This window comes from Epinephelus lanceolatus, chromosome 20 (assembly GCF_041903045.1).
Source record: "Epinephelus lanceolatus isolate andai-2023 chromosome 20, ASM4190304v1, whole genome shotgun sequence".
Taxonomy (NCBI): Eukaryota; Metazoa; Chordata; class Actinopteri; order Perciformes; family Serranidae; genus Epinephelus; species Epinephelus lanceolatus.
The window spans coordinates 17012409-17023490 of NC_135753.1; the positions used below are offsets into that span (position 1 = coordinate 17012409).

General features: G+C 40.5%; 1 protein-coding gene across 2 annotated transcripts; it reads right to left on the reverse strand.

The window, feature by feature from the left end:
- Window positions 1-20: 20 nt before the first annotated feature.
- LOC117264733 (regulator of G-protein signaling 20) lies at window positions 21-10026 on the reverse strand. 2 transcript variants are annotated; one of them, XM_033638934.2, is made up of 5 exons: window positions 9928-10026; window positions 8783-8943; window positions 3416-3499; window positions 3095-3329; window positions 21-955 (listed from the first exon to the last, which is right to left on the reverse strand). In XM_033638934.2, the coding sequence occupies exons 2-5, from the start codon at window positions 8938-8940 to the stop codon at window positions 767-769; spliced, it is 666 nt and encodes a 221-aa protein (XP_033494825.1). In that variant the 5' UTR covers window positions 8941-8943; window positions 9928-10026; the 3' UTR covers window positions 21-766. The 2 variants fall into 2 exon arrangements, with proteins under 2 accessions (XP_033494825.1, XP_078018621.1); XM_078162495.1 differs by having other exon boundaries at window positions 22-955; window positions 9936-9953.
- Window positions 10027-11082: the final 1056 nt, after the last annotated feature.

The window sequence follows — 11082 nt, forward strand, 5'->3', positions numbered from 1 at the left end:
TGACGACACACAAGCAAAAACAACATACGATTGTGCTTTATTTAATTTGTGAGAATTTAAATAACTATTTCACACAAACTCCTTTTTAAATACACAAATATATCAGTGGTCATGGTCATGTGTTCAGTTTTTCCCCTCCTGTTTTCTTTAAATTAAATATAATATGACTAGTATCACAGTATTGAAACACACAGACAAAAAGATCTATTTGTGGGTATCAGCTCAGTGAGTTGTAAAAACCTTTGTCTTTGAGAAGAGCTGAAAGCACCAACATATGAAGTCATTGTTGCACCATTCGTTTTAGATCAAAGATGCTAGTGTAGAAGATCTTACTCCAAGGCACTTTCCTTCTTCTTAAGTTACTGTTAAATAAAACCTACTAGTTTCTACAAGAACTGGATATGCATTAAGGCTCACAATATACCTAAATACAAATGCAGTGCTCACAGATACATGCGTTCTCTCATTAAGGTAGAAAAGTGCAATGTCAAGCGCTAGGGAGTATATAAAAATATAGATATGTTTTCGAACAAGTTAACTGATGCTGGACCTAGCATTTGTTCTTGTTTGCTCCAAGTGTTTTGGTAAGCTAATCATGGGTAAATAAACAGCAGTTAACAGCTGGATAAAGACCGGTTTTTTAAGTAGTGTTCATTTTTCCTGTCTGTCTTTCTCTAAATAGCAGGAACTCCAACAGGAACACAAAACTTCTTCGGGTGGGACGCATGCGCCATTTTGAAAAGCTAAGTGTGTGGCAGTGGAGAGTCTATGGCTCGGGGGGAGGCTCCTCCAGGCTCTTCAGCAGATCTGTGTACGCAGATGAGTTTATGAAGCGGGGGTACGAGTCTCTCTGCATCAGTGTGTAGATCTGCTGCTGGGCGTCGTCGAACGTGTGTGAGGTCGGCTCCAGCATGTTGCGGTTTATCACCTCTCGAACACGTGAGTCCAGACTGACCTAGAGAAGATGAGCAGGTAAAGAATTGAAGCTCCGACAGATGTGAACACAGCATACAGAATGAAAGTGGTCAGTTGATTGACAGAAAATTAAAGGGACAGTTCACCCCCAAATCAAAAATACATATTTTTCCTAATACCTGTTGTACAATTTATCAAGCTAGATTGTTCTGGTGTGAGTTGCCATGTGTTGGAGATATTGGTCATAGAGGTGTCTGCCTTCTCTCCAAAATAATGGAACTAGATGGTACTCAGCCATCTAGTTCCATTATATTGGAGAGAAGGCAGACACCTGTATTGCACCAGTCACTTTTAACAAGCATGGATAGCAACAACTCCCTGACTCTTGCAGACAGGGTGGAGGAACTGTCCTCTCCAGAGCCTCAAATGAAATCTACCTGAGTCTTGGCTGTTTTGTAACATTAGTGAGGACACCGAATTTGGCTTCACTGGCCTCTGAGGTGATGCATACTATACCAGTTAGTGTTGCAAAAGCAGTTTTTAAACATGTTAGGATAATTGTATCATTGGAAAAACCACTCGTATTAACATCAAAGCCAACAAAAATTGATGTGCTTGTATGTACATAGTCAAAACAAAAAAAAGGCAACTTCTTTGATAATAAATTAAGGGATTTTTCAAGCAAAAATGTCTCCTGCTGGTCTTGAGGATTTGTTAGAAAAATGTGTCTCAGTTTTCTAGCATACGTGTCTTCACAAACTCACCCTCAAAATATGGCTTTGATGCTATATCGTTAGCAATAAGGTAACTAGCTTTCACAGCTGCAATGCTAATCTCTCGGCTACGACTAAAAACTGCAATTAACTTATCTTCTCTGTTCTCAGTTGTCCTGGCAAAACATTGTACTTTTTGCCATGAAGACTCTGATAGTGGCGCTGAATATTGTATTCCTTGGGCACTAAAAGGTGCTGTGAACACACCAGGCCAAGTGGCTTACCATTCACCTCTGTGCAGAAATAGGAACTTAAATGGACCAGCTCCAGCATGACCCCCGGGAGACAAATAGGGACAGCAGTGCAGTTTACTTAAAAAAAAAATGGAATTAATGATTTAAATGTATTTTTCACATTTAGCAAAGTCATCCACGTTGGACCCTTTGACGGGCAGATTGTTTGACACCCCTGCTCTGAATGGATGTTTTCTGATTTTGGACTTTTGGTCAGTACAATTTACAAGCAATTTGAAGATGTTGTCTTATGTTCTGGGAAACTGTAACAGAAACTTTTGCGTATTTCTGAAATTGACACACAGATAAATCGAGAAAATATAATACAGATTAATTTGTGATGGTTTTTATTTCTTTTTTTTTTGCTTAAACATTATCACACGTTAACGCGGGCGTTGTGACAACATAAAATTAAAATGTAAAGTTTAAATATAAGCACTACATTTGAAATGTTCAAATTTAACATATGAAATGAAAAAAAATGTAACATATCTGTAGTTTGCAGAAACGTAACAATGCACACATCTATTCTGCCGATTGGGGTGAAAAATTAGCCAATTAATGTATTGATATTCGGGAAGTTAATCAGCAGCAATTTCGTAGTTGATTAATTGTTATCCACTTTTTTTAGGCTGAAAATTTTAATGAGAATATTTGTTAATTTTCTCCATGTTTCATGATTGTAAATTAAATATTTTGGGGATTCCAACTGTTGGTCAGACAAAACAAGACATTTGCTGACATTTTTTGAGACAAAATGAGGAATCAATTGAGAAAAATGAAAATAATCATTAGTAGCAGCCTTAAATGATCATTTTTATGATCAATTGATCTTGTTAAGTCGGTAAAATGTTAACTAAAACATGAAAATGGCCATCACAATTTATTAAAGCTTGAGGAGATGTTGTAAAATTTGCTTATTTTGTCCAACCACCAATCTAAACCCAAAGAAATTCCATGTACAGTGATCTACAACAGAGAAAAGAAGCAAGTCCTCACATTTAAGAATCTGAAACCAGAAAATGTAAATGACTAATTAATTATAATTAGATTATTCAATTAATTTCTGGCAGTCAACTTACCGATTATTCTTCTCATAATTGCTGCACTATAATCGTTGTAGCTGTGACATTGTACATCCTTTGTAACAAATATCATGTCTCAGTGGCTCACCTCTTTAGGGGAAAGGATTGAGATGAAGTCCTCGTATATTTGGCGGACCTTCTCCTCCACCACAGTCTTGTTGGTCTCCTTTTTCAGCTCCTCGCAGGCGAGCCAGAACATCATGTTCTCCTCGCTGAACTCTGTCCTCAGGAACTGCCTGAAGCAGCCGCGACCTGCTGCACTCTTCATCACCTTTTCAAACGACACCGACCAGGAGCGAGCGTCATCCAGAGTAGGCTTCGGGCTTAAAGATGAAACAAAAGTGGGTGCATTGGTTCACTGTTATTTAATTTTGTCCATAATGGCACATGGAAGGGGAGCAGCGTTTACCTTTCTTCACAATTAGCGGTTCCCTCTGTTCTGCGCTCAAAAGTGGACCTCTGTATTGTCTCGTCCTCGCTCCTGACAGTCAAACTGAGAATAAAAAACAGAGCACACACAGTGAGACTGCTTTGATCATAAATAGCTCATCATCCAGCTTTGATTTGTGGCAGGATGCTGCAGCCGAGCATTTAAAATAACTCTGGAGTCCTTTAATGTCAGCTTTCCTTGCTAAAAATAATGTGGTTGGTTACAGTGTGAAACCTGCCAAACAACAGTACCTGCTATAAAATACACTACATGGCCAAAAGTGTGTGGACACCTGAACATTAAGTCCTACTATGTGACAGCCTCCACTCAAGGTTTTGACACCTGAAACCTGTGTGATGTTGGGCACAGGGTCTACCTTTCAGTTCATCCAAAAGATGCTGAATGGGGTTGAGGTCGGGACTCTGTGCAGGCCAGTAAAGTTGTTCAGCACCAAACTCCAAAAATAATTTTTAATGGATCTCACTTTGGACAGACGCTGATTATCAGATAGAAAACAGGAGACTCAAACTGTTGCTGCGACATTTGATACAAAATATTGTCTAAAATACAAAGGCAAAATGTAACAGTAAGATTTCCCATGAAGGAATAGTTGACCACTCTCATATCTGTTGAAGGAATACTTCGCCCACAAAATGACTATTTGTATATCAATTACACCTTGCTACGCTGAATTTGCAAAGAAAACCTTGTTTTTTCTCACATGCCTCCACAGTGAACGGAGAAAAATTCTTGATGAATTGAAGTCATAGGGGGTGACGTTTAACAACAGCAAAACTATATCAAAACATCCGTATACAAACTCTCACACAGCTCGTGCAGTATAATCCAAGTCTCATTTATCCAGCCCTATGCTCACTGCTTCCTGAACACATGTATTTTTGCCAAAACCTTACTATTTATCACACCTGAGTACGGCGCCTGGGCAAGTGTGTGTGTGTTTGAATTCTGCTTGAGCATTCCCATTGAATTGAACTGAATTGAATTAGGCACGCTATTTGTCCCTGCGTGAGACTGTTAGCGCAGAAGTGTTTTAAAGAGTAAGGTTTAAGTGAAACTGCATGTGTTTGAGAAGTGCTGAGCAGGATAAATGAGACATGAGTTGTTTTCTCATATGAATTCCAGATGCTGTCTGGACATTTCAGGTCTGGATATTGTCCCTTTCGCACGTGTAGCACACACCAGGAGACTGTACATGTCAGAAGCGTTCCCATGAGTTGGAAGTACTCTGTTTGGTTTAGGCATGGGGTGGAGCATCAGTGAGCAGAACGTGACACAGTTTCTATTCCATTGTGGAAGATTTAGTAAACAAATGTTATGATATACAACGCGGCCCCCTTTTACTTCAGTTCATTAAGAATTTATTCCATTTCATTCACTGTGGAGGCATGCCATGAAAGCCGCAAAGTTTAATTTACAAATTTAATGTAACACAGGGTGACGAATTCATATACAAATTATATTTTGGGGGTGAAGAATTTCTTTAATGAAGGTACAGGCAGCAGCATAAGCTTAGCATAAAGACTGGAAACAGGGGGAAATGGCCTTGCTCAGTTTAAAGGTAACAAAAAACACCCACCAGTGAAGCTCAGTAATTAAAACGTCATATCTAGGTTGTTTAAGCCACACAAAAACAACAACCAGCAAAAGCAAGAAAGCAAATAAACTATAGGAAGTAAATATCATAGCATAAAAAAACAGCCCCAGACCAGAGGTATAACACTATATACCTCTTGTTACATAACATTTCATTGATTTTCTGTAGGCACTGTATGTTGGCTGTTTCACATTTGAAATCACAGAACACCTTCTGAAGAGTCAGTAATGATCTACTAGGAACGTTTGCGTAAATGGTAAAGTGTGTCAACTGTCCACATCATCCTGCGGGGATCACCTGCGTGTAATTAAAATGCTCCCAACACCTGATGGCTGTAGACTAATTGGCCCAGGTGAGGTTCAGCCTCTCCATCTGGGAATGTGGCCGTTGTAGCTGTGCAACAATCAGATGAAATTGATATAGATGTAAGGACAAAACGTGTTACTCATCCCCAGCGGAGTGAACTAACGCGGATGTGCTCTGCACACAACAGGTTGGCTGTCCTCAGAGGAAGCACAACTTAACGCTTGATGATTTCAAAACAGATTAAAACCCCCGAGGCCTCCATCCAATGAGAGCCAGCGTGGGTCACAGGACCACTGTGTTCCTGTTTTTCTTGTACGATGGTGTGGGCTGTGGTGTTGCTGAATGAGTGGGAGGACGGAGGCAAAAGGAAGTTGTCTGCTATTGAGCTGCTACTAGTAAATGAGGTCCATATAATGTGTGATTTTCCACAGGCCTTTAAATGTGGTTGAAAATCTGTGTGTCTGAAAACCAAATTTCTGCCAAGAACTCCTGTAATTTTCAATTTTCAGATACATTACGAGCTCTGCACCCTTTAATTGACACAAAATCTGCTGCATCACATTCACAAACTTGTTGACGAGCTACAGTATGCTTGCAGAAAATCAAACTTGGATAACAATGAATGACAATGTAAAAATAAATAAAGTGACAGCTTGACTTTTGAAGCAGGTGAAGCCAGAAACATGCACTTTGAAATCTAATGCGGAAGAGAAAATGGTCAACTATAACAGTGTAGTGTGTATGAATATTATATATGCATAGCAAACAGCAAAAACAACACTATGGTTAAAAAAACAAACAAAAACAAAAAAAAGAGTGTAAAAGCAAAGCAGTGTGGCAGCTGTGACAGGAAACAGATGTGTGAAAATACAAATTTGTGCAACCGCTTATTTTCTTTGTAATGACAAGTTAAATTGAATGCATTTTTATTTTATATGCTTGTATTTATGACACCCAATCACAGCTGACATTAATATGTATAATGTGTTTTTATAGACTTCTATCAAACATTGTCTGTTTCCTTTATAAATAGAAAAATGTATACTGATGAAACACTGACTTGACTGTTAGTGACAGTCTAGAATAGAGTAAAAAACATGGCCTGAGGCTGCAAATAGGGATTATATTCGTTCATTCATTATATTAATTTTCTTGAAATGTCAGTAAATGTCTTGTTTTCTTTGAGCAACAGTCCAAAACCCACAAAGATATTTAATTTACAATAATGCAAAACAGAGAAAATTAGCAATTATTCTCATGAAATTTTGTAACGGTGACTACCGTAAAAAAGTGCTCAATGATTAATCAGTTATCAAATTGCTGCTGATTAATTTCCTTTTCACTGACTAATTGATTAAGCATCTGATATTTCGACCCAGCTGACAAAAAACATGGGCACTGTACATTCCTGCAAACCACGGTTAGGTTATATGTAGCGGATATGTTGAAAATCTATATTTCAATTTGGTTATGGTCAGGAAAAGATCACGCTTTGCCTCTAAATACCAGGTTTGGTCACAACAAACACGGCTGGAAATGTCCCAACATGTCGTTAAAAATACCCAGTTCTGTTGTTGGTCTCAAACAATGGGCCTTCTACACAGCAGACATTTTGACTTGTCATTGTGGGGAAAAGCACAGATGAAACTGATACAGATTCACGATGGCTCAGCTCCATTATGTGTGCTAGTAAGCTATTCCAGTGAACCATCATGTACAATACCAGGTCTTCCCCTAAATGGAATGCAGCCACCATTAATGTTATTAAATACACCTATTTCTTCCTATAACATGTCAAAATGTCTGCTGTGAAAAACACCAGTGGTCTGCTACTGTCTCGTCTAGGTCTCATGCCATCAACTGCCCCCTGGTCCTGATGAGAAACTCAGCTTATATACATGTTAATTGAGCTACCTCACTTTAGAAATGTTCAAATGACACGTATGAACCTGAAAATGTAACGTATCCATGGTCTGCAGAAACGTACAACGCCAACATTTTATTCTGGTGACTGGGCTGGATTGTGTCAGCTCTTCTCTGATCATAAAGCTGAGGTAAGCAGTTTAATTTTGGCTTAATTGGGCAAAAATCTCATAATAACCCTTGAGCATTTTGTAATCCAAGAGACTACTAGACTTCTGCACCTCCTCTTGGGTCTGTTTTCAGACTTTAGAAAATCTGGGCTGTGATGGGAGACTTTTGGCCAACCATTGCAGAGAGAAGGCGTTCCTATTGGCTGTTCTACAAAGGCAGATGCCAATGCATGTCCCTTTGGTGAACGCCAGACTCAATGGCGGAGAATCCTGCAAATACAGTTGCTATTCCAGAATTGCCAGCAACTGCCTACACTGTACAAACTAACAGTTTAACCCTCTGCTAACAGGAGCTAAACGCCCACAGCTATGGCCTCAAGTTCAGGTTTATGTAGCTAATGTTAGCAAACCACAGTATGTCCTATGCGTATCACTCCCCACCATTACAGACCACCTCACTGGGAGGAGAGCAGGCAGCAGCTCCAGAGACAGACCCCTAGTCGGTGGCTGCAACAACCTGAATCAAGCCAGTGCAAACCCCAGCTCAATGGAATCGAACAGCCTGACTTCCTGCTGGTTTAGCAAACTTTCTGTTGCTGCCTGTACACAGGTTGGACCTGACACTGCTGCTGGCCACCTGCCCACTGCGACACCCTGTGCTCGGGGGTTTGTGCCGGCTGAATTCGAGCTGCTGCAGCCATTAACCAAGCTGCTGCCCGCTCTCCTCCAGTCCACAGCGGTGGGGAGCGAAGTGGAGGGATGGTTGGGTGGCTAGCGAGCTAATTCTTGTCTCATTTATGGTCTGATAAAGAGCGAAGGGCAAGGAGGCCTGAATGAATGAGCTGCATGCAACTCTACAATGAAGATTAAATACAGCAAGTATGGGAAATGCTAGATTATTGTATTAAGCCCGTGCATATAGGGGTTGTCTGGTGGGAGGGGCTTAAGACAGAGAGGGGAGAGCTGCATGAAGAGAGTGTATTTCAAGCGCTTCTCTTTTTTCTTTTTTGCCTTTCCCAGATCTCTCCCTACCCCAGCTTTAAATTTCTTTTGTGATTCTATTTTACGCTCTCTTTCTAGTACAGCAACTGCGTAAAATATAATGTAAACCAGAAGAGGAGCCATTTGTATTTGATCTCTATAAATAAGTTCTGAACTCTGCGGCACTGATTGAGTTTAGTAATGACAGCAAATGAAGAAAGGCAGGTATAGATAATGGATGGATAATCATTTTATCATAGTCTAGCTATCTCTCAGGAAATCTTTGTGTGGAGAAAATGAGATATTAAGAAGACAGAATACAGCAAATGGGCCCTTATTCCCCTCCTCATGCCTTGCACCACATCTCCCACCTCCAGCCCTGCTGTGTGGGACGCAGTGGAGTGTGATTACCAGGAGCAGCTACAGCAGCAGCACCAGCAGAAGCAGCAGGCGTTTGAGGCGTTGGTGGGGGTGTTTCCCATTCTGTGGCGCGCTTGGAGGACACTGGCAGCTGCTTCCTGATGAACCTGCATCTGTCTCTTACGCATCTCCTCCCGCTCTGAGCCCATGGACTGCATGAGGAGAAGACATGGAGACCACAGTGAGAGCTGATATATATATTTATATATATATATATATATATATATTTATATATATATATATATTTTTTTTTTTTGCTGGAATGTAATCCCGCATTAAGCTGGAGCATCACGCACACACGCATCATCACAAGATCCAAGACATCACAAGAGATTAAAGATGCTCCTGGATCCTGTACATGACATCTGCAAATGAAACAGCATAGAGGAAAACGTGTCTTGCGGAATGCGCGAGCACTTCACGACCATGAGGCGTGCATGGGGTCAACTTCTGTGCAATGCAACCTAAATAATTGACATTTTCCCCATCACGAAACTAGGATTGTGTTGCGTTCAGGTGCAATCATCTCAATGCAAACTGCTTTAAATGTCCTACCGGTTTGTTAGATCATGCTGGATGCAACAAAACCAAATAGTGGGGAGCAACAGCCGCCCTCCTCTCTTCTCCTGTCTCTTTCCCTCCGTCTGTGAGGGATGAGCGGTAATGATAGCGACAAGGCGTTACTCTTGGACCGCAGCAATCGCATCCATCAGTCGCACCCTCGGGAACACACACGCGCGCGCGCACACACACACACACACACACACACATGCATGATGGTCGATCCAAGACAAGCAATCACCCCGAAGCAAGCAGCCATTTATAGAAACATAATGACATTATTTGATGAGAAAAGCTGATAATTCAGTCTGGTGATTTCTCTTTCAAGGCACAAAGCAGCATATATTCACACGTGTTTCATTATCATTTTAGTGCAGATTACAATATGCACGAATAGAAGATGAATGCTGTTTCTGCTTGCTGGAATATCCACATAGATGCTCCAGCTGTACTGGAGCCTGATATTTATCCGCCTCATTTTTTTTTTATTTTATTTATTTATTTTTTGCAGCCGAAGATGCGTCAACACGAGGGTTTATAATGAATCCCAAAGACAAATATAAACGTTTACTCACTGTGTCACCATGAATGCCAGAATACAGGTGATTTTTGGCTCGATCACATCCGTCTGCCTCGGCTTGACACAAACCAGTTGGTACCCTCTGTGCGCATGCGTTTCCTGCAAGTGTGAAAAGATTTTTCTGCGCCCCGTGCATTAACTGCCAGAACACAATGTGCGCGCACTGTTACAGCAGTGTTTTCTCCAGGACACACCGAGGCTGCCAGAGGATTTTAGTATACATAGTTAGATTTTATATTATTGATTGATGATCTGTAACTGTGTGGAGATGTATCATTAATACATTTTATAGTATCGGAAATATTTATAGTTGAAGAAAATGTCATATAATCCCTTTTTTCCTACCCCACTAAAACCCCTTTGGCAATCATTCATAAAACTGCACGACAATATAAGATTTATAAAAGCTGCTTGATCCCTGACTGCAGCTGTCAGTTTGTTCCTTATAAACCGGTGAACATGGGTAGATTAAAGGAAGGTATGGACGCCAATGCTCTGAATAATTTAGTGAAACATCTGGAAAACCCCAATCCCCACATCTGCCGCTTCACCTCTCCTGGTGCGCCCAGGTGGCGCAGTATCGAGGGTGTCCACCAGAGGGAAGCAGCGCTTTAGTTAAACACAGCAGGGCTCTGCTGAGGCCTCAGAGGAGGAAGAAAACGAGGAGAGCAAGTTAAGAGAACTGAGCTGGATTAAGTGAGTGTTAAACAAGTGATTAATTGATTAATCAAGACAATAAGGGGCAGATTAATGGATAATGAAAATAACTGTTAGTTGCAGTGCTATTGTTAATAACTGAGGAGGTAACTCGGGGGGGATAGTTACTTTTTTGTCTTTTTTACCTTAACTCACCCTGGACTCACCTCTATGGTGAATTTAATCGTGAAAATAAACTATTCCTAATTTTTAACTAAGAACTAAGAATATGTACTGTACTAAAGCTAGTAATTGTATTTAACGCAACTAATTATAGGCTATTGCTGTTATATGCACTTCTTCTTCCACTTCTTACTTCATTTCTGACAGACCGTGTTGGTAGTTCATTTCCGCTATAGGTGACCTGGGGTAAGATGCCCCCCTTAAGAACAATGTCTATTTTCTTATAAAATAGCCTGTATATATGTTTGAAAATCAGTGTAATGTGTACCAG